The sequence below is a fragment of the Ascaphus truei genome, chromosome 3 (assembly GCF_040206685.1).
Source record: "Ascaphus truei isolate aAscTru1 chromosome 3, aAscTru1.hap1, whole genome shotgun sequence".
In the NCBI taxonomy this organism is placed as follows: domain Eukaryota; kingdom Metazoa; phylum Chordata; class Amphibia; order Anura; family Ascaphidae; genus Ascaphus; species Ascaphus truei.
The window spans coordinates 221,626,233-221,650,834 of NC_134485.1; the positions used below are offsets into that span (position 1 = coordinate 221,626,233).

The following is a 24,602-nucleotide window of genomic DNA, read 5'->3' on the forward strand; positions in this document are numbered from 1 at the left end:
AAATCTAGATATTATGCTTTTATTTGTAGGGTGTTTGTTGTATGTTAACCCCTTTGGTGACTGAAGGCATTGCTTTACAATAAAATAAAAAAACCTGGCATAACTTAATTTTTTATTTTTTTAGGTTGTGCAATAAAAAGTTTTACAAAAGGACAAAAGGCTAAGAAACCAATTTCAAATAGAGCAGTATTTACTAAGCTCCCTGACTGCCAGAAGATCATTCAAATAAGTATAAGCCCCTTACTAAAAAAGTGGTTCAGAAATCATACAAGTTACAGATGGGGAATATTATAATGCATTTATCTTTTTGAACATCAGAATATACTGGTGAATAACAAAGTAGCTGCAATAACAGTACAATTACCATCACCAGATTTATCAAGGGAAACATTATTATTGGAAGCTATGAGATTTTTCCTCTCTGATTAAATAATGTGCTTTTTTAAAACTTTTCTTTTTGCTGCCAGAAGGCCTTTTATAGAGATTTCTCTTTTTGTTGCCCAAAAATTCTCTTACTGGTGTTCTTTTAAAATAAAATAAAATGTAGTTTTCAAAATTCTCTGGGTTTAGTATTTAAACTATTTCTAATGTACTCCAGGCAGTCAAGCATTAAAAAACCCACAAATATTAAGGTGTTGAAACAATTGCAAAATTGGACAATGTTGAAAGTGGCGTCGCCTCTTGGGGGGATTTTTTCTATTTATTTTTTACTAGGTTTGAAGCAGTTAAATTCAGCTCTGAGGACCCCCTGCTTCCTGAGATACATCCCTCTAAAGGCACTGTCAGTAGCAGCACCAACTGGCTAAGGAAAACATCTGCTTAAAAGGTCCCGATGAGGCCATTAGGAAGATGCAACGTCATCTCTTGCGGCTTCCTATCGGCATGCGTGATGCAGGACCTTAAAGCACATATGCAATACCGGCAGCCCATTTAGATGTATGTGTCTGAAGCAGGGAGTTTCCCATAGATGAAAGTAACGCGGTTCAGCTCCAGAGACCCCTTGCTTCCCATCTAAACTATATCTCCTTTAAGGATGCTTATTACTTATGAAGTAATCTTCTCTTCAGTTTTCTTTTCAGTCACTTTTTCTTTAGGTAGGTTCTGTTGAGATCCAGGATTTTTATCTGGTTAATACAAAACACAACTATTATTACATTTCTGTATATCTAATAAAATAAAAACAAGTGAACAATTATACAGAAGGGAGCTTTATATTTTCTAAAGATTTTTCAAATGTTTACATACTTTTTAATTTATAACATATGTATGGGGAAATGTTTGACTGTAATTGCGTGCCTATATGTTTCCTATTTGGGTTATACAATAATGTTATTGATTTTGCTAATTAACAATATTCCTAATTTGGCCTTCTTTTTTTACTATTGACTCCAAAGAGCACCATTCCACTGCTGCATTCAGGTATGTTTTAGCCCAGTTACAAAAGTGATGGTGCATTACATTTTAAAACATAATTTCTGCAAGAATGAATGAAACAAACTACCTTTATTTACAGTAGTGTCTTCCTCTTTTCACATTGTTCAGTCACTATTAGTTACAGAAGACTAGGGCTATTGAAACCGCAAACCCTGCTAAACACATTTAGCAGACAGCAACCCCCCCCCACCCCCACCCCACCAAACAAAAAGATCTGATAGATACAGAATGGAAGCATAAAGTACAGAAAGCTATTTACTTACCAGTTTTGGGTTGATTTTCTAACAGAGCCTCTGGCTGTTCACACCAGAGTTTATAATTTGGGTTACTGAGGAAACGTTTAGTTAGGCCACAACTCAGACATCTCACAACTGTTTGACGCTGTCCATAATGTTCTGAGGAGAATAGTATGTACTTTATGAGATTTCTGACTGCGATTTTGTTATGCCTCCTTTGGCTACGGATAGTGCTTTGTAATTGGAAAGTATTTAGCATTTTTTGTCTCTACCTTGGTGGTTTTCTATATTACTTGTTTGTCTCTCCTGGCACCAGTTACAACAGAACTTTACATTCTCACACTTTATCAAATACAAGCCAATATTTGGAGTCAGGAAAGAATAAATTTTTTCCCTTATGAGATATCATTAGATGATATTTCACTAGGGTTTTTGTGTGCCTTCCTTTGGATTAAAAATACTGTACATACAAATATAGGATAAGTATCTGTCGTCTAAATTTAGCATAGGTTGAACTTGATGGACGTATGTCTTTTTTTCAACCTCATCTACTATGTAAAAAGTGATAATTATGCCTTGCTCCCTTTGATCAGGGGGTGCGCAAGATTTTCTAGGGGGAGCGCGGCGGTTACAGAGGCCCCGCGCTCTTCCCCAAGGCATTTAAATTAAATGCCGGGGGAGGCGTTAAAGCTGCAGTTCAGTCTTTTTTTTTTTTTACATTTTTTTTTTACTGCAATAGTTTTATGTGTGCAATCTCTAATTAGCTAAAGAGCAGTATAGCTGCAGGTCAATTCGTTCTCCATGTATTGATAGGTCGAAATTTGGTGACATATTAAAAGCTGGCATTTGTTTATAATCTGCTTGTCTGTCAGTGGAAGCTCATGAATATTCATGAGCAATCCTGCACTGACACGTGCTAGAGGGAGGGCAGGGCTGACAAAGGGGTGTGACAGAGCTTGTGACAGGACATGAAGGGGCAGTGCTTAGCAAATGGCTGTTAAAATAGAATACAAGAAAATTGGTCTTTCAAAGTTGTTTTTTTAAAAACAGAAAATGCTAAAAGTATTTTTTCTTACTACAGAACTGATTTATTAAAAAAAACACACATGCAGGATATTGACTGAACTGCAGCTTTAAGCCCCTGTAACTTCTCTAACGTGTCACCATGGCAATGCGGCATAATTTGGGTCATGTGACGTGTCGCCAAGACGAGAGTCAAATGACGCTGCGGGGTGACGTGACATCACATGACCTGCGGCATCATTTGACGCCGGGTCCTAGGAAAAGGGGGGGCGCGAGCGCTGGGGCTGCTAGGCACCCCTTGTGACGGTGAAGGGGTACCCAGGCCAGTAAATAAAAGGTATTATGCCCGGCTGGGGGCCCCTGACCCATATTGGGGAATTGTGATCGTCAGCTCTTCAACCCAGTAATGGCAGTAACACTGTGCTTTTAATAAAAATGTCTGTGTGTCTCCCACCAGGTATAAGGTGGCGAGAATCATGTTATTTCTACTGTGAAAGGTATTTCAATAGCAGTGTTTTCCTGTAACCGCGCAAAGGAAAAATGGTTTTAAAACCTAGAAGCCCGCAGCACAGCGCATAGCGTTTAGCTAACGTCTGCTAGGAAGGTCCTAGCGCGCTGAGATTTGCTAAGAGAGTAAAATCATAAAAAAAAAAAAAAAAAAAAGATAATGCTATTTTTATACAGTTTCATAAAAATTGATGCATGACGGTCCCCCTATTTTAATGGTTCCAAAATAGGCATGGGGGGATTTTTCTTCAGAGGGCCGGAACAGAGGCAAACACAAGTTGTTATTGCGGTACTTTAGAAATGTTTGGCAGGAAATTCCTGAGAGGTGAGCCATGCATATGTAACTAGGACTTCTAAGCCACCCCGCTGGTTTGGTTCCCCAATGTCTGGAAAAGTCCATAGTTGAAAGCATTAGCCGACTAAAAGTGTGAAGTGGGGAGGGGTAATTCAAGTATCACCCATTTTAGCAAATTGCCCAGATGTCTGGCCAGCTCAGACAAAATGTCGCCAGCTTAATCTGGTATGCTAAGCGGCAAAGGTGTGAGGTTCGCACATGCCCTTAGCAAACTATGAAGCCCTCTGCCAGGTTATGCCAAGTAGGGGCAACCCTGGGATATGTAGGAATATTATTCCCACGAACGAGATTGGCTGCAGAGGTTACAGATAGGGATTTTTACTGCATAAAAATCCCTGCAGCCGATCAAGAGTCAGATTCATCTAAGATGGATTTTAAACTTTGCAACACCGCAAACCAAGTCAAGAGTTCGTAAGAACTAAGGAATCCAGAACCAATTCTACGGCAGCTGCGGAGGAGAATCAGGTTGCGAGAGGCACCCCTATCCAAATACTGTATTCGGCTTTATTTGCGCACATATCCCGCTCCTGGGAAATTGTGCCTAAAAAGACTCTGTTTCTAAATATTTCGTTTTGCCCTGTCCCAGTAAGTGTATTTCACGTGTTTTTTGCAAATGTAAGTAATGTACTTTGTAACCATGTAAATAGTTTTGGCGACGGCGACCGAAAACAAAAGCATTGCCGCCACGTGTGCGAAGTCACCGTCGCGAAAACTGGTAGCCGGCAAAATTAGATTTTTCAAGGGCGGTCGTGTCACGTGACGCCCCTTGAATCAATCAAATTGCCGGAATTATGCGCCTGCGCCGCCGGGCGAAATTTAACTTTCGCCGGTAGCAACGGGTGACGTCACCCGTCGTGTCGCATTCGACGGCACTATAGGCATGGCCTTAGGCTGCGTCCATAGTTTTGCAGTCAACGGTCCTCCGCGCTCACGCTGAGGCTCGTCTGCGCAATCAGGAGCGATTGCATGAACTAGCAGATGAGCCAGTGTGCGCGATCGGGAGGCGGGCCACCGACGTCACTGGGCCAATAGCCAGCGAAGCGCCAACGTCACGGCGCCATGACGTTAACGCTGCTTCGCTCTGATTGGAGGTTTTCAGCAGGCAGCGCGCTCAGAAACAAGTTCTGCTGTTGGTTGAAAATCCCTGCGCCTCAGCACACCTGCGGACGCTCGCGGGAGCCCCCTCTCAAGACATCCTCATTGAGGATGGCTGGGCTCATCGCAGAACGTCCGCACGGCTCAGCGCTGACTGTCCTTCTATGGACGCAGCCTTAGATAATGCTGACACTATATGCAGTACTGCATGTACTGTATACTCTTTCAGACACAATGAATCCCCATCCACAATCTAATTTTGTTTAGACAAGCAGATTAAAGCTGCAGTTCAGTCAATATCCTGCATGTGTGTTTTTTTTAATAAATCAGTTCTGTAGTAAGAAAAAATACTTTTAGCATTTTCTGTTTTAAAAAACAACAACTTTGAAAGACCAATTTTCTTGTATTCTATTCTAACAGCCATTTGCTAAGGCACTGCCGCTTCATGTCCTGTCACAAGCTCTGGCACACCCCTTTGTCAGCCCTGCCCTCCCTCTAGCACATGTGAGTGCAGGAGTGCTCATGAATATTCATGAGCTTCCACTGACAGACAAGCAGAATATAAACAGATCCCTTCACTAATTATGTCACCAAATTTCGACCTATCAATACATGGAGAACGAATTGACCTGCAGCTATACAGTTCTTTAGGTAATTGAGATTGCACACATGAAACTATTGAAGTAAAAAAATAAATTAAAAAAAAAAAAAAAAAGACTGAACTGCAGCTTTAAGTCACTTGTACAAGATCATATGTATTTGGCACTGAATTAGATTCTCCCATGTCATTTATACATCTAGACCAGTGGTTACCAACATTTTGTACATTGTGCACCCCCTACTAGAAGATATATTTTCCCTGCGAAGAATAAATCTTCTTGCCTACTCAGACTAGCACTTTCACGAGCAGGGTTTCTCCTAAGAAGCCGCACGAAGGCAATACCGACCCGCCAGCGCCTCCCTGCTGTAAAAAAAAAAAAGAATCGGCACTATAGACTCCAGGCAAGCCGAGCATAAGGGGTGTGTTGCAGAGCATATGCAACCACACGCGGGGTTTCTTGATAAGGCTTTTTTATTGAGCCTTATAGCAGTAATCTACTTCAGCGTTTCAGTCCTATCTCTTGACCAGCCAGCCCCCCATGTGTGTGCAGCCTGGGGGTTTTAAAACACCTTGATTATGCAGCTGGGATCACACTAATTGTCAGGAGCTTCCCAGCTGAAAGTTAACCCCGTCACTGCTGCACTGCATACCTACACATACGTCTGCCAGGCATAGAGCTGGTGACGTTCATTCACCCTGTCACATTCCTCCCCTGTTAGTGTGTGGCTGGGGCAACGCACGGCTGAAGCCCGACCATCCACCCCTTCTCTAGAAAAGAAATCAGCATTGACATTTTCTTTTCCAGGCCTGTGCTGAATCTCAAACAAGAAGGGTTGGAGGGCCATATACCACCTGGTCAACCTAGCATTGGAGTCTTTCATAGTATTTAACCATTTTAATGGAGCATGGTCTGTTACCAATGTAAAATGGACTCCTGCCAGGTACTGCCTCAAGGCCTCGATTGCCCACTTTACTGCGAGACACTCCTTCTCAATTACTGAGTTGTTTTTTTCCCTTGGGAACAATTTCCTACTCAGAAAAAGGATCGGATGTTCCACTCCCTCAAACTGTTGCAAGAGCACTGCCCCTAGCCCTATCTCAGAGGCATCAGTTTGTACAATAAAAGGCTTATCGAAGTCTGGGCTTTTAAGGACGGGACCCTCTGATAGATACCTTTTTACCTCCTCAAAGGCTCTCTGGCAATCCCTTGACCATACCACTTGTGTAGGGGCACACTTTTTTTGTGAGGTCTGTTAGTGGGGCTGCAACTTCCGAGTAGTTGGGGATGAACCTCCGATAGTACTCTGCTAAACGCAAGAGGGAGCGTACCTGCGTTTTTGATCGGGGAGTCAGAACTTCTTTCAGGGCAGCTACCTCATCGGCTAGTGGCCTTACTTTTCCACCACCGACTGCATACCCCAGGTACTTGGTTTCCGCCTTACCTAATGCACATTTTTTGGGGTTGGCTGTGAGTCCTGCCTCTCTTAGCGACTTGAGGACCACTTTCAGCTTATTTAGATGGGCCCGCCAATATTTACTATAAATGACGATGTCATCTAGGTAGGCCACGGCATAAGCCCTATGAGGTCTAAGTACTGTATCCATGAGCCTCTGAAATGTGGCTGGGGCTCCATGCAGTCCAAATGGCATTGTCACAAACTGGTATAAAGCCATTGGAGTGGCAAAGGCTGTTTTGCACTTGGACTTTTCCTCTAAAGGTATTTGCCAGTATCCTTTTGTTAAGTTCAGCGTGGATATATATTCCGTGTTACCAAGGGCGTCAATTAACTTGTCCACCCTTGGCATCGGATATGTGTCAAACTTGGATACCGCGTTGACCTTTCGGAGGTCCACACAAAATCTTACCTTCCCATCGGGTTTAGGGACCATAATTAGTGGACTACACCACTCACTGCATGATTCCTCAATCACGCCTAAATGTAACATTTATTGTACCTCCTTCTCTACCAGGGCCTTACGGCTTTCAGGCAACCTGTAAGGACGAGAACGTACTTTTACCCCAGGTGCTGTCTCTATCACATGGGAAACTAAATTAGTTTGCCCTGGTAAATCAGAAAAAACATCATTGAATTGTGTAATTATTTCTAACAAGTCCCCTTTTTGTTCAGAGGACAACTGTCTACCCATTGGAATTTTATCGTCACCCAAGATGTTCTCCCGTGGGGGCTGAGGACCCAGGTCCGTTTCCTCCTCCACCGGGTGGATGAATTGAGACCGCTGCACCTTCCAGGTTTTTAGCAAGTTCACATGGTAAATTTGTTTACCCTTCCTGGACCCTGGTTGAGCGATTTCGTAATCCACATCACCTGTGCGGCGGAGTACTTCAAATGGGCCCTGCCATTTGGCTAGGAATTTACTCTCACAACTGGGTAATAATAACATCACCTGGTCTCCCAGGTGAAACACTCTCATGCGAGCATTCTGATTGTAATGTCTCTCTTGACTGTCCTGGGCTGATCTAAGATTCTCCCTAGCAAAATGAACGACCACATCTAGGCGGGGATATTGCAGGGTATTCTTAGAAGGGGACCGCTGTTCCTCCCAGGACTCCTTTAGGAGGTCTAGGATTCCCCGGGGTTGGCGGCCATAGAATAATAAAAAGGGAGAGAACCCCGTGGAGGCCTGGGGAACTTCACGCACTGCGAACAGCAGAAAAGGGAGAAGTTCATCCCAGGCTCTTTTCTCTGAATCTACAAATTTTCTCAGCATCCCTTTTAGAGTTCGGTTAAATCTTTCCACCAATCCGTCAGTCTGTGGATGGTAGACCGATGTCCGAACAGACTTGACCTCTAGTAATTTTAAGACATCCTGCATCAGTTTAGCCATAAAATTTGTACCTTGGTCTGTCAACATAACCTGGGGAAGTCCAACCCGTGAGAACAGCTCCAACAATTTGTTGGCTACTTGCTTTGCCGTTGCTGTCCTCAGGGGGAACACCTCAGGATATCTTGTTGCATAGTCGACTATTACGAGAATAAACCTGTGTCCTTTCGCAGAAGGCTCCAGAGGTCCTACTAAGTCTACACCAAACCTCTCAAAGGGAACGGACACCAGGGGTACAGGAACCAAGGGGGATGGTTTTTGTCCCTTCGGACTACTTAGCTGGCACTCAGGGCATGCCGCACATAACTTAGCAATGTCACTATGCATCCCTGGCCAATAGAAGCAGAACAAAATACGGTCCAAGGTTTTATCTCTACCCAGGTGACCACCCCAAGGGACAGTATGGGCTAAGGTGAAGACAGTTTTAACAAACGCCTTGGGAATCAATATTTGTCTGGTGACCTCCCCTGTTTGTGTCTGCTTGTTCACCCTATACAGGATATCATTCGACAATTCAAAATGAGGGAACACCATTACCCCTTGTGCATTCAATATCTGGTCATCAATCTTTACAACTTTATCATATTGTTTGGCCAGGAATGGGTCTTCCCTCTGCCTCTGGCGAAAATCAGGGAGACATAGCTCTGGTAAATCCCCAGGGCCTATCTCTCCCTATTTCTGGCCATCCCCAGTCATGACTTGTGACATGCCTATTAGTACGGCCACCTTGAGTCCCAGATTTCTGCAACCAGTCCTGTTTGTCACAGCGTCTTTGCCTCTGAGTCTTTGGAACCCGGTGTCTACTGGGGAACAGGTCTGCCGAAAAGGGGAACAGTTTACCAGGTTTCTCCTGAGTCAGAGAATGAGGCTCCTCCTGAAAGACTGGAGCCATTAGTTTTGAAAAGAAAGGCCAGCCACGGCCGAGCAAAACGGGGGCAGGGAGCTAAGGAGCGACTCCTACTTCGATCCTGGCCTCCTGACCTTTCACCTGTAGCAGGATTTTGGCCGTCAGATACCATTTTACATCGCAGTGTATACACTCTATACTCCAGGGGGAGTCAAAGGAAAGCACGTCAGGCAGTAACAGTTCCCGGAAGACCAGCGTTTTTCCAGAGCCTGACAGTTTTACCACCAATCTGGACTGGAAGTAGCCAGGGCTTGCCACTTTCTCTGGGGAAGGCCGAGGCGACTGTCCTGCTGAAGGAGCAATCCATCTGTGCACAGTACACATGACGGTGGCCTTGTTCTCTGCAGGCCGAACATGGGCAGGGTTGCCTTGCCGGAGGGTGACGTGGATAACGCTCAGCGGGACTGGATACTGGAGACCAGGCCTCCGATGGGTCCTGTGTGCGACGTCCTCTGAAGTTCCTCTCATTTGGCGACGAGCCGACATCAGGAAGTAGATGAGGGTCTCGGCGGGGACCAGCATTTGAACCCCTCCCTTGCTGGAACGACTGCTCCTTCCGTGGGACTTGGCGGTTGCGTATGGATGGACCGTATGGTCCTCTTTGGTCTGACCTCCCTCTTTGGTCGTCCGCAAGTGCCGGTGGAGTCGGGTCCGTCGGGTCCAGGACACTCGTCTGCTCCTCGGCCCCAAGGAAGTTCTCAACGAGTCGGACCGCCAAAGCTAGGGTTTCAGCAGCATGGCGTTTTACCCAAGAGCGTGCGGAAGGGGGTATGACCTGTAGGAATTGTTCCAAAACAACTTACTCAAGAATCGCCTCCTTAGTGCGCTCCTCTGGTTGTATCCAGCGAGTACACAAGTCCAATAACCACTGAGCTAGGACCCAGGGTCTCATCTTAGCGGTGTACTTCAGGCTCCGGAACTGCTGCCGGTAGGTCTCTGGGGTCAGACCTAAGCGATCCAGTATGGCGGATTTTATTTGTTTGTAATCCATTGCCTGGTCCGCTGGGAGGCCCTGATATAAGGCCTGGGCTTCTCCTATGAGGAGCGGGGCCAAAGCGGTTGCCCAGCAATCTGCAGACCAGCCCTTGGCTTCGGCAACTCTTTCAAACGTCAGTAGAAAAGCCCCTGGATCCTCGTTCAGAGCCATTTTCCTCAGGAGGACCGGGGGGTTTGTTCGCAAGTTCTGGACTGGCAGACCCCTGGGATTGAGTCAGCAACCTGGCCATACGCACATCCTGTGCTTCCTGCTGCTGGATTAGGAGCTGGGTTTGCTGCTGCAATAGTCTTTCATCTCTCTCTGCCTGTAGTCGGGCCTGCTCGCACAGAAACGCTTTTAAAAGTTCTTCCATTTTTAATTTTTTATTTTTTTTGTGTGTGTGGCCCTTCAACTGCAGGGGCCTCTCAAAATCCCGGCACTTCTGACACCATATGTTGCAGGGTACATGCAACCACACGCGGGGTTTCTTGATAAGGCTTTTTTATTGAGCCTTATAGCAGTAATCTACTTCAGCGTTTCAGTCCTATCTCTTGACAAAACCAGCCCCCATGTGTGTGCAGCCTGGGGGTTTTAAAACACCTTGATTATGCAGCTGGGATCAGACTAATTGTCATGAGCTTCCCAGTTGAAAGTTAACCTCGTCACTGCTGCACTGCAGACCTACACATGCGTCTGCCCGGCATAGAGCTGGTGACGTTCATTCACCCTGTCACAGGGTGTTTTTTAAAACACCTGCATTACTGAGTAACTCTTGCTGTATACTTGCAATATCATTAATACATGACTACAATGTTGCAAATATCTGTATACTTATATCTATGGATACTTTGAAGAGGCTCTCAATAATGTTACTAACTATGATAGAATCATTACCACATGCAGCGATCTACCTACACTAAAGTGACATGTATAGTGTAGTAACTTGGCGCGGAGGGAAAATTTGCTTAATAAGGCCCCAAAATGCACCTCGGTGTGTACAGACAGCATGGGTGGTATAGCTCAGTTACTGCGAGAGCTTCCACAATGCCTTTCCGCTGTGGATTTCCGCTGTGGATTGAAAGCATTGTGGGGAACTTTGGAAGCTGCTGTTGTAATTAACAGCCATGATAAGGTGCAGTTTGAGGCCTTACAAAGTGTGTAATCTACACACAGGCTCAGGAACCCACTAAACTGCCTGGGAACCGCCAGTATATATTTTTTGGGGAGAACCCCATGGAGACAACTCACGAAGGGTACCTGAACCCCCTGTTGGGAATCACTGACCTGGACAACTAGGATTAGTTTAAAAAAACATAATCAGTGCATTCATTGTACACACAACACATCGAGGTTTGAATAATGTGTTTGAATGTCCATCAAGTTCAACCTATGCTAAATTTAGACGACAGATACTTATCCTATATTTGTACTTACAATATTTTGATCCAGGTGAAGGCAAACAAAAACCCCACTAAAATATCATCTAATGATATCTCATAAGGGAAAATGTAATTCCTTCCAGGCTCCAAATATTAGCATTTTGATTACTCATTGGATCATCTCTGTGTGCTTGAAAAAACTGGAGTGTAGAAAAGCCAAGAAGTTTATTATTTTTAGGAGTTAATAATTAAGACTCTGTAAAAAGATGATGAAATTACACGTAATTAGAGGTACAAACTACTTCTCCTTATTGTAGAAGGACTTAAATGTCTAAGTAATATTGATGTCGAGAAAAAAAGTCTACATAAAATCTTCCACATGCCACTAACCTGCTGCTCCGTTTTATCAAAACCCCAATTTCCTTTGATTTTGTTCAGAGTGGTCTTTCCAGCATTTCAGATATTTATATATGTATAGTTGTAGTTGCTCATTATGAAGCAGTCTCATAAATCATGCACTCATTTTTAAACTGCAGCTAATACAAAAACAACTATGTGATTCTCTTTGCTAAAATATATCTATGTTGTGTTGTAACCACTGCTTGGGCAAGTCATTTATCTCACAGACCATTAGGGGCTAATTCAATAAAGACCAAAGCAGCCATTTGGACCATTTTTGGACACTTTGGTCTTTATTGAATTGGCCCCCTAGTTTGTAGCTTGTACATTCAGTTATTAGATAAACAAGCAAGGTTGTATGGTGCTCTGGAACAAAAAAACAGCTTGAGAAAATAGCCAAAGTCTTAGGTGGAGTACCCCTCCAAACTGAACCATGAATAAGGCTAGGATATAACACTCCCACAAGCACTGATAGATGTGTAGCTAGAAGTAGAGTCCCACAAGCACCGAAGGACAATACACACCTGCCGGTGTCCAGCATCAAAACAGCATCATGGCAATAAAATGGGGTATATAAACAGTGATCCTTGTAGCCTTTTGGGGAAAAGGACAGTGGAGTGAACTAACATTGAATATAAAAACTCACATGGTTAAGGAGCCTCAGTATCCACTTGTCCAGGGGTATATCATGCCTCCGTTGATGTAGATTAACAAGGAGAAGGAGAGAAAAAACGAAGCACTGATTCCACTGCTAGCTTGAAAAAACAGAGGTGCGTTCCCATAATGAACACGTTTATTGGATCAAAATAAAACAAACAGAACACCTACGCGTTTCGGGCTTGTGGCCCTTTATCAAGGTGAATATATCAATATCAATATTCACCTTGATAAAGGGCCACAAGCCCGAAACGCGTAGGTATTCTGTTTGTTTTATTTTGATCCAATAAACTTGTTCATTATGGGAACGCACCTCTGTGTTTTTTCAAGCTAGCAGTGGAATCGGTGCTTCGTTTTTTCTCTCCTTCTCCTTGTACATTCAGTTAGGCTGGGGCCATGGTACAGCAGACTGCGCGGACGCGTCCACACGCTGAGCGAACAGACTGCCTTAAGGCACTGTTCGTGTCCATGCGGCGTGCGGGCACGTGCGGAAGCGGAAGGGGGCGCGCGTTGGGCAATAATTCAGTTCAAACTGATTTCTTGGCATGACAGGCCGGTCACGTGAGCGGTTCGCCCAATGAGGATGAACCAGCTCTGTGACGCCCCAGGCACGCCCCCCATGGCCCGTCCACCGTGGCCAGGTAAGCGTCCGCTCACTGACCAGCCTCCGCACGAGCAAAGGCACCATGGCCCCAGCCTAAGGTATTACTGAAAAGGAAACATTATCAGATAACATTACTTCGGCTTACTTTTTTGTCGTACAGTGGACGTGATTCCAGGAACAAGAAGGGAGCTGCATCTTTTACAAATGGTTCTTTTCACTGAAGGGTCCCTTGAGAAACAAAGAAAATGTAAACGCATTACACACATTTTATGTTTGTTAAGTACTTTCTGTCTAGGTTTTGTACAATTCTGTAAACATTGATGAATTTACTATGCAGCGTCGTACAATGTTTTTGTATTGTTCAGCACCATTCGTCATGTCACTCACCCTATGAAGGGTCCTGCGTTACCAGAAACTATACTATACTGCACCGTTCTCCTAAAAAATTACACAAATTGGTATACAGCCTGATACGTCTTGAAACGTAATGGGCAGTGGTTGACAAATCACCAAAAAATCTACTCGCCACCTAGTACCAAACGTGTGCTGCTTGGGCCAATATTTACTCGCCCGGGGGTTAAATCCACTCGCCCGGGGCGAGCAAATGTATAGGTTTGTCGAACACTGGTACTAATGGGAGTTAATGTTATTAACCCATGCACATCAGGGACGATCTGAACATGAATAATACATGTATCTGAATAACCACTGTAGTAGTTGATTATTGCTCACTGAGATTCAAAGTAGAAAAAAAAAAACACCTCTATAGTGCTATATTGACAGCCATTGTTTGAACTACATTAACCCTATAGATCAGTGAATTGTTACTTTCAGATAAATTCCGTGTAAATGTGCAATGCTCAGCTAAGCCAAACCATTGGATTTAGCTGTTGGCTTCCCCCCCATTTTTATCTTACATATAGTTATTGTGCTTATCTTACTATAAAACGGATTAAAAGTTATATTTTAAAGTCATAACTACTACGTTACATTAAGCCACTTTTATACCCTTAGGCCATGTCCATACTCCCTGCGACGGTGCGTGCAGTGTGAACAAAAACCATGTACTATTTGTCATTTTAACACTATGCCCAGGACATACCTGAAAACGAGAGGTAACTCAATGTATTACAGCAGGGGCCCCGGGTATACGGCGGTTTCCGTTCCAGAGGCCCGCCGTATAGTGAAAATCGCCGGAAAACGAATCCAGCGATTTTCAGTTCTGACGGAGAAACTTCTTTCATATTGCGTCTAATTAGCAGGGTTCCAAAGTTACTGGAGACCCCAAAAATGTACCCAGGATTCAGGTTAGATTCCCGGCTACATTGAAGCGCAGTGCTCCGGTCAAAACCCTACCATGAAAAGCGTTCTTTCGACTCACCAGTAGGCGGTCCTGCTTCAGCACCAACCAGAAAAGGTAAAAGGAGGACAGGGGGAAAAAGGGTAACTGAAACAGTCAAGGGGTCCCCCAGTTCCTACCCAGGTCACCCTAACTCAGATATAAGGAGTTAAGGGTTTACTCAAGCCCAAAAATAAAAAACCGAGAAGGTTTTGTTAAGATGAGGCTGAGCAGGTTTTTATTAAAATAAGATGTTTATTTATTGAATGTCGGAGATATGGCTAGTGGGAAAAAAAACACAGTTAGAGTGAAAACTGTATCTCCCACACCAAATAGACTTAGCACATTTTAATAAAGAAGAGTATAAAAGTATATTTTATTAAGCAGCAGCGTTTTAAAATATGTTTAAACTTGATACATTAAATCAGACAGGGCTTTTGTCCTGCAAGACTCAGAGGGGGGCTTATGGCTAATAAAGTGTGGAACCATCCAGTCTACACCTAGGTCCCTAGATCAAAAGGATACCAGATGCTAGGGGTGTGAAAGCCGTTTAAATAAGATGGGTGTTAAGTGCCATTGGCCTGATGAACTACAGGCCATCCTGGCCAGTTGTCACTTTTCCCCAGACTTAGGCTGCGGTCCCAGTAATGACTGTGACACGCGCCCCCGGCAGGGGGGGGGGGGACCCGTGCACAGCGCTAACCCCGATCTGCGGTCTGAGGGGAGACAGGGAGCTTGCGACGGGAGGGGACGTGGTCGGGGATTTGCGGGGGCGTGGCCATCACGTCACGCGACTGATTCGCCCTCATTGGGTGAACCGCCGGTGGGGGCGTGGCCACGCCTTTCTCGCTAGGAGTAAACTCAATTACCCCTGCCTCCCTGAAAAGCTGTCGTGCAGAGCAGGAGGAAATTGCGTGTCAGGGTAGCAACTGGGACCGGAGGTACTGGGGGGCGGAGTTTAATCGCACAGCGCACGCCGAGACGTGCGCTGTAGTAATTACTGGGACCGCAGCCTTAGGCTTTGCCTATAGTGCCGCCAACGGCGACACGATGGGTGACGTCACCCGTCCCATCGCCACCGGCGAAAGTTATGTTTCGCCGGTCGGCGGCATCACGGGATTCCTGCAATTTGATTTGTTAAAGGGCCGTCACCTTGAAAAATCAAAATTTTGCCGGCGGTGGGTTTTCGCTTGTCGCCGTCGCGTGCACTATAAGCGCACGCGGCGGCGGCAGCGGCAATGTTTTTGTGCGAATTTGCGTTGCCGTCACTATAAGCACGGCCTTAGAGGCACTGAGCCTGCAGGGGGCTTTGAATAGTAAATGAGCAAGATGGCGTTTTGTGCACCTTCTCTCACTGTTCTGAAGCCATAGGTGCCAGCTTTCACAAACCTGGCAAAGTGTGTGAGTGGTTAGAGATGAAATTCCCACGCCATGGGTTGGAGGACAAGCTGTGGGACTGCCTGTGCCAAAGTGTATAATAAGACAGCTAGTCGCCATCCCAAAACTCTCTCTGCTGCTGTTCTCTCTTTTGTGTTCTATGTGGTTCTGTGTGTTCCCAAGTGATTCCAGAAGTACAATTTGCCATAAGGGCAAGAACGGGTCGGAACGGGTCGGACCGGGCCCAGAGACGCCTTGCGGAGATTGCAAGGAAAAAAGTCCGCAGGAATTTTTAAACTGGAATATTTTCTAAGTCCCCATTTCAGCACTGGACTGTTTGAAAGACTTTATTTCAACTAGGAAAGTCAGTAAGTGTACCTTCTTCTGCGTATTGTAATTCAATGTATGTTTGCCTTTCTTTGGAATAAATTACAATTTATTTTACTTATTGGCTTTGCTCAGTGATATGATCCCGGTTTTAAATGTGTAAGTACCTGGTCTCCCGTGACATTATGTATCAAAGCCTTCGGGCTGCATTACTGGAGAAAAGTGCTCAATATTTATCAATGTAAACAACCCAAACACTTTGCATTCAATGGGACCTTATTCTTAGATTATTCTAGTACAATTTCCTTGCTCCAATTTTGCAGTTGGACGACTGACACATACCTTCCTTATGTGTGTTATATATTGGGAGTTCATTGGCCTTTTCTTTACAGCTTAGGGTGCACGGGGCCAACTTACTTTTAGGACAGACATATTTTGACCCATCACAAGTTTGTTTTTGTATTTATTAAGTCCAATGCCGCTCATGTAAAATGCAGTTTGTATAATGATTGTAACTTCACACCATAACCCATCTTAGAGAACAGTCTAATTTTCATCAACACAAATCTTAAATTCATCTGTTAAGTTCTTTACATGTGAATATAATGCAGTCACTAAAATAAAAAAAATAAGATACGTTTGTGAAATGTTGGAAGCGTATTGACAGTTTATGGTATGCAGATATTGTGTGTGGATATTCCAGTCAATACAGTTTTAATTGGCAACCAAAGTATATTTTGTATACTTCAATTGATCAAGAGGATTTGTTTTTTTGTGTGAAGCTCATGTGCACCATATACGGCTAATTTTATTTTGGTTGAGGAAAAGATATTATGGTGTCAATGAGTCATCCTAGAGCCAAATAATTCAATATGGTGATAAGCAGAGTAATGCATAGTTAATAATGAGGTCAATTGCTGCATTGTTAACTGTATGCTACTACGCTTCTTACCATACAAAATGGGGAAAGGATTATTCCTACAACAAGTGAGTCTTTAGCAAGATTTTCAGACTGGACACGAGCAGCTTGAATGTTGGAAAGGAAATTTTTATAGTGCTTAAAGATGTGTGGGTAAATGTGGGTGTGGCAGTGATGTCTTAACACAGGCATATAGGAGGAAGTGTAAATATTGGGATTGAAGCCGACATGAAAGGTAAATATGTAGCCAAGTACCAACATAATTATTAAGAGAGGGAAAACCAAACTCACTGTCTCAGCACCAATCGCTTGCCAATCATTCTTTGTGTGTGACAATAAAATCGAGACAGGGCCACGTTCTCAGGATTTTGAGCCAGAACACAATGTGCAGCCTTGGGAGGGAAAAAAGAGAAACCAGAAATACATTTTTTTCAAATAACACTTAGGACTATATCCACAAAGGGGTGCTACACTTTAGAACGTCTTTATCCCCATCCATACGAATGAGAGTAAAGGTGCGCTAACGCTTGGCACCCTTTTGTGGATGTGGCCCTTAGTTTTGTTTGCACAAAATACAAAAGAAACATTTTTAAGTGTGTGAAAGTTTGAAAATGAGGACCCATATCTACTAAGCAGTGCTCTACCATAAGACACCATCCATCTTATTGGCTTTGAGGTGTCTTCCAGCGCCGGATGGTGTCTTGTGGCAAAAGACAGCTTTTAGAAAGGAAATGTATACTGGGATATACCAAACAAGTAACATTGGAAGGATGTTGATACAGGGAGAAATCTGATTGCCATTATTTGGAGTCAGGAAGGAAATTATATTTTCCCTTATGAGACATTGAATAATGTTTCACTGTTTTTTTTTATTTGCCTTCCACTAGATCAAAATACAGTAAATACAAATATAGGATAAATTTATGTCATCTAAATTTAACATAGGTTGAACTTGATGGACATATGTCTTTTACAACCTCATCTACTATGTACCTACTGTATGTAAATACAGATCTTTATTATTGGAGAATAATTTTGTATCATGCCAACCAAAAGAAATACAATTTACAAAGAAAAAAAAAAAAGAAGCGCCCATGAAATTATATGTATTTGTATGAAGAAGTGATCTTGGTGTTCATGAGAACCTTTCCTCTTTAGGTGCACTCACCTATTCAGGTAACTATATTCATTATTCTGACACACTTGTCAGTCAGCAAAGAAGAACGCTGATAGCATGACACAGAGATAAGTGCAGGAAACTAAGGCTTGTCCTATAGTAGGTGCGGGCGCGCGCCCTGTGCAAACGAGCGTGCACGTGACGCACGCTTTTTGTGTGTATGCTGTGAGCGAAGGTACTGTGTGTGTATTGATTGTGAGTTAATGTATTAAATAATATTTTTAAAATAAAAAAAAACATGTTGCACAATAAAAATAATTTTTATTTATTCAACTTTGACACATACACACATTCATTTCAGAGGCGCAAAATCTTTCTTTTCCCCGTCTTCCCCCCTGTCGGCGGGCTCCACGCCGGAGCGCGCGCGCCCACTATATAACAGCCCTAAGAGATTGTGCAGATTGATTTCATAACAAAAGCTGCAGCCAACAACAGAGCTTACATTTTAAGATAAAATTATACATAATTATGTCACAATGCAAAAAATATTTGGACATTACTAACAATAGCAATTTTTCTCAGATGTGTCTTAAGGGTGAATTTCCCAAACATTTAGAAACATACAGGATTACAAATGTGTTAAGAAAGGATGCACTATCTTGACCTCTCCGTTTTCGGTAGGTCATCTGCCTCTGGCAACAGGTTTTGCCATCTTTCCCCTCCAAAAAATACAAAAATGTTTCTGTATTAGGCTATGTATATTGTCCCCTGTATGTACATTTTATATCTGCCTAATAAAAAAAGATTGAAAAAAAAAAAAAAAAAAAAAAAAAAAAAAGAAAGGATGCACTATTCAAAGATTAGACAATTAAAGTACTTTCTTTACCCAAACATATGTTTTTGCCTCTTGGCCATGTACTGTATGTGTTAAAGCAGCAGTTCAAGCTGCCATTTTTTTATTTTTTGTTTCTCTTTAATATGTACATCAAGACAATCCACACAATAAGTAATTAGCTAAGTTGCCGACCGATCCGTTCTCCTGTGATCGACTGGCAAAGATTTGGCTTGGGGGGGTCACTAAATGGCGGTCAGTGAAGCAGAAGAGGACCAAAGATGCAAAGTTATGTGTGGAAGATCATGTGACCAGACAGTCACCAGATAAAATTGGTGCACTGCTTGAGAGAGGGCAGGGCTCAAAAAGGGGTGTGCCAGAGCCTGTTTTAGAAGAGGAAGGGGATGTGACTTTGCAAATGGTTGCTATAGAAACAAAAAATGCTTGTTACATTATAATACATTAAAAATGTCTTTCAGAGTGTTTAAAAAAATGCTACAAGTGTTTTCTCATAATTCAGAACTGAGATATATATATATATATATATATATATATAGTACATACATACACACACACAAAACACGTACGATATTACTTGGTCTGCAGCTTTAAACCCTATCAAACGTTATCTTATCAACACATGCAACCCATGTATGGCGGGCCTTGCTGGGAGCCAAACCTCAGAATTCTGTTAGACATGCAGATGTAAAAGGCAGGAGGCTCGGAGGACGGAAAAAAAATCTTTAGGTTTTCAGAGTTCATTGAAAACTATATAAAAACTAAACATGAATAAATGTGTCTTCTGAGGGGGAAGTGTAGATATAAGTTACAATAAAACCCACATTCATAAGCAATTACCATTACCTGGTACAAAAAGTTGAGTCTCTGAAAAGCTTCTTTATCCTTAATTTGAGCAGACATCTTTTTGCAGCGGTATCAAACTACAAAAAAATAAAAATATTGGTTAATTTTGCAGAAACGTTTCCTATTCTGTAATTGAATGGTGTGGATTTAACAAAGTAGTGTAGAGGCATTGTGTCTCGTATACAGTGGAAATATTTGAGCTTCAAGTGGCATTACCTCATTTTAAATAGGTGTGAAGCCCGAGGTCTCCGGAGCTGTACCACATTAATGTCGCCCCTGTTTGCCAAGATACTTGCCTATTAAGGGGCTGCCGGCAGCAGCCCCGACTGCGCATGGAAAATGTTTGTCTAAAAAGGTCCAAGATATAGGGTGAAAAAACTGAGCGCTATCCAATGCATGACATCACAAGGTGACCCCAGCATAAAAAGATTTATTAGAGTCTAATGGACATGAACAAAAAAAAATGCGCATCTATACTAATCTGGATGTTTGTTGCATAACCTAGAGCATTGGTGTAGGAGATGGTCCTCCGTTTTTGTTCATATTAAGTGTAAAGATCCAGAACACCTCTCTTTGGTTGAGGATGCCCTGTCTATTACCTTTCCTAATCTTTATGATGTTGAATTGTGAAATCTATATCTGAAAAACAGGTGTTTATATTACCGTATGTGATCAATATATTGTTTGAGGCACCACTTAAGACGTGCTCTTTTGTATATCTTTATACTCGTATATATTTCACTCTTTTAGTTTGAAAATATATACTGTTTTCTGATGGTGTAGGGATACAATTCCTCTCTATTCATCAAACCACCATGTTCAGATGATCAAAAAAAATCAATTTTCATTTAGGTAATATACATATAATATACTTGGGTTTTAATCAATGTTGAACCCATAAATTACCTAAATGATTAATATTTATAATATATTACCTATTGTCAAGTTTTGTTTGAATAACAAAGTACTTATCTAACAGGAATATGTATTTATTTTTAATATGTCTTTTGATTAAATTGTTTTTAATAAATACATATTTTCTTTAGACATCAGGTAATCTAGTAGATTAAATTTTTAAAACACTTGTTGTTTCATATAAATAACTTTTGGCTTTACCCGATAGCCTATAGGAAATGTTTATGTTTTTGTTATTCTTTTGTTATGGGAGAATTCTCATCTCTATATTGATTGCATTCATGTGTATTTTAGTGGTGCCTAGACATCATTGGCTGACCACCACCGGGGAAGCTGCCACTCAAATCACCATGCCTCACCATTGGTATTTATACTACGGGGGAGGAATTTTGGGGTGTACGGGGGGCGGGCCTTCCGATTGACGGCTCCTACAAATGTCAGCATTTTGAGGAGAACATTACTCTTTGACAAAGTGCACGGATTGCACGAAACGCGTCAGAGGTTCTTCTCATGACTCGCCAATATGTTGCTATTTATTCATTACATAGCTATTAAACAGCCATCCAGCATCCATCTTCATTTCCTCCACTTGGTTTTTGTTCACAATCCAGCCATGTTGTAGAAAGGAAAGTATTACCTCTCTGTCTTCTAACAGTCGTTCTCTGTTCTGCCATTTCACCAGTAGATAGTATAGATAAGGGTAGATTTATATGCCCATCTTCCTTAATTCTGCCATTAGAGGTGCTAGCATCTTTGTTAATGTTCTTGGCGAAGATGCTAAACCAAAATAGAAGAAACGTGTACTGGTAATGCTTGTGATTTACTGAGAACCTGAAAAACTTCTGATGTTTTCTTGCTATTGAAATGTGCAAGTAGGCGTCCTTGAGGTCTGGTGATAACATCCAGTCGCAGGGTTTTACTTCTTGGATCATTGTGTGAGACCATTTTGAACTTTCTTGCTTGCAGGTAGGTATTTAGTTCCCTTAGGTCTAGAACTGCTCCGAGCACCTCTGATGCTTTTCTTATCAGAAATATCTCAGAATAAATTCCTGTTTTCATTTTTTCTTGAGGTACTCTTCTTATCACCTTTTCCAACAGTAGGTCTCTTAATATGATACTCATTTCCTTGGTTTCTTCTATTGTGAGGATGTGTTTATATTATACATATGTCCTTTCTTGGGAACCTTTTGAATTCCAGGCAAAATTATTTGAATGATGCACGTCTTCGATGGATTTAGTCCAAGCAGCCTTGAATTGTATTAATCTTCCTCCAACTGGAGACCACTGGACTCCTTGATCTTAATGCAAATTTCTCTCTGGCAAATGCAGCTGCCCTATACAAAAAAACACTAGATGGCGCTCATACACTCTAAAAAACACACAACTTAAACCATGCAGTGATATATAGTGACTAGTGATATCAAAAATAAATCAAAAATAAAGTGCATGAAGTGATAAATAGATACTCAAACCCTTAAGGACTGTTTCACGGTCCGCAAAGTAACAGGAAAAGGAATCAGGGGAGCGTCAGTGCCTAAGGAAAAAATGTGATACTCGCATAGTGCAATATGTTAACAATACACATACACAGGCAGAGCTCTCATAAGAGCACAGTGAGGCTAGATATTAATGATCACTAAGTATCAGAAATATTAGCTGTGTATGGGCATCTCTAATGACCCATACACACAGGAACATAAATAGGAGGTAGGAATCCAAAAGAGAGACACCAATCCAATACTTAAAAAATGTAGATATTTATCCAGCATTGATAAAAATTGGAGGCTTACAGGATTCCGGAAAGGTAACAGCAAGTTTGTACACATGAAGGTTCACTCGAGTCGCGTTCTCGGGATCTCTGCACGATGCTGCTTCCTCATCCGGTCTCCGACCTGCGCTGCTTCAGGGGGCCGATACGTCACTTCCGGGTTCTTCAACTCGTATTGCGGACGCCACCGGAACTCCACAGCAGGCTCTCTCCCTCTGGATCTCACACGAGGGGTTACGCTCTACTAGTTTCGCCGTACGTATTCATCAGGAGTGATGTTACCCCATAAAGAGATGCTATTTGTACCCTTTACTTAATGCTGACCTTTCCTCCTATTGGACAGCAAGTAAATTGGTGATTGACTACATATGTCCTCCCAATCTTCACAACACTGTTATACAATTAACCTTTAAAATACACAACAATGTTTATACACTTCAAAGTAAAATACATCTTTATTAATAAAAAACCCATTCTAAAAATTCACGAAGTGGCCTAATATACAACTGTGCTATTTTTGGAATTGTATATAAATATATAAAAGACATAAAATCTAAATTTATATACAATTCCAAAAATAGCACAGTTGTATATTAGGCCACTTCGTGAATTTTTAGAATGGGTTTTTACTTAATAAAGATGTATTTTACTTTGAAGTGTATAAACATTGTTGTGTATTTTAAAGGTTAATTGTATAACAGTGTTGTGAAGATTGGGAGGACATATGTAGTCAATCACCAATTTACTTGCTGTCCAATAGGAGGAAAGGTCAGCATTAAGTAAAGGGTACAAATAGCATCTCTTTATGGGGTAACATCACTCCTGATGAATACGTACGGCGAAACTAGTAGAGCGTAACCCCTCGTGTGAGATCCAGAGGGAGAGAGCCTGCTGTGGAGTTCCGGTGGCATCCGCAATACGAGTTGAAGAACCCGGAAGTGACGTATCGGCCCCCTGAAGCAGCGCAGGTCGGAGACCGGATGAGGAAGCAGCATCGTGCAGAGATCCCGAGAACGCGACTCGAGTGAACCTTCATGTGTACAAACTTGCTGTTACCTTTCCGGAATCCTGTAAGCCTCCAATTTTTATCAATGCTGGATAAATATCTACATTTTTTAAGTATTGGATTGGTGTCTCTCTTTTGGATTCCTACCTCCTATTTATGTTCCTGTGTGTATGGGTCATTAGAGATGCCCATACACAGCTAATATTTCTGATACTTAGTGATCATTAATATCTAGCCTCACTGTGCTCTTATGAGAGCTCTGCCTGTGTATGTGTATTGTTAACATATTGCACTATGCGAGTATCACATTTTTTCCTTAGGCACTGGCAAATGCAGCTGCCCTGCTAGGGCCGCAAAAGTGACTGCTTTGTCCGCCTCTCTGACCACGTGAGATACCAGTAGAGGCAATATCCATGTTTCAGCTCTGTTGCTGCTTGCTTCTGAGACGCATCTTCAGCCTGTCCGATTGTACAGGCCTGCGACAGCTGCCAGCCAGAGTTGAACGTTGGAGCTGCAGGCGAGAATTTGAGAACCCCCTGGATTAACTGCAATGGTTGCAGTCTGGCGAGTCCTCTAACAAAATAACAAACTCTACTTCTAGCTGTAGGACGGGAAAAAGACTACTTGCAGGTAGTAGAGGGGGCCTTTTATGGTACAACCTGCAGAATTAAATTTCCTGTCCTACTGAAGCCAAGGATAGATTTAACCCTACAGTGCCCACTGCCATGGGGAACAGGAAAATAGCTTTTGTAGCCTAGGAGAGAGTAGAGCGGAAACAAGATAGGAGGAATGTGTAATGGAGGAAGTCAGCACGAGTATGAGATTTCCAGAAACATTCCTAGAAACGAAAGCAGGGGCGGAGAAGGCGTTTTAGCAAAAGTCTGATGTTAGAGCACCGACTAGAAGAGGGGCATGTAGATCAAGAGAAGAGGCGAGGGCATCGTTGTTTTTTTACAAGGTTGTCTGGGTCAGTAGAGAAGAGAGAACACAAAGAGGAGTGCAAGGTGAAGTCTAGAGCCGGTGGGTTAATGGAACGCAGGTCTCTGCTGACGTGAGGGGTAGATGGACGCAAAGAAAGTGAGAGGTGAGAGAAAATGAGATGGGGCGATGGTCAGAGAGAA

At 42.7% G+C, this 24,602-nt stretch overlaps 1 protein-coding gene across 2 annotated transcripts in view; it reads right to left on the reverse strand.

The window, feature by feature from the left end:
• The window catches only part of RPP21 (ribonuclease P subunit p21), a 26,744-nt gene continuing 2,142 nt past the window's right edge, over positions 1-24,602 (reverse strand). For both annotated transcript variants that reach the window (XM_075590117.1, XM_075590116.1), the window contains exons 2-6: positions 19,793-19,869; positions 17,271-17,371; positions 13,163-13,245; positions 1,698-1,829; positions 1-1,124 (exon numbers count right to left, since the gene is read on the reverse strand). In XM_075590117.1, the coding sequence (XP_075446232.1) occupies positions 1,045-1,124; positions 1,698-1,829; positions 13,163-13,245; positions 17,271-17,371; positions 19,793-19,849 (453 nt within the window). In that variant the 5' untranslated portion in view covers positions 19,850-19,869 and the 3' untranslated portion in view covers positions 1-1,044. The remainder of the gene's footprint in view (positions 1,125-1,697; positions 1,830-13,162; positions 13,246-17,270; positions 17,372-19,792; positions 19,870-24,602) is intronic.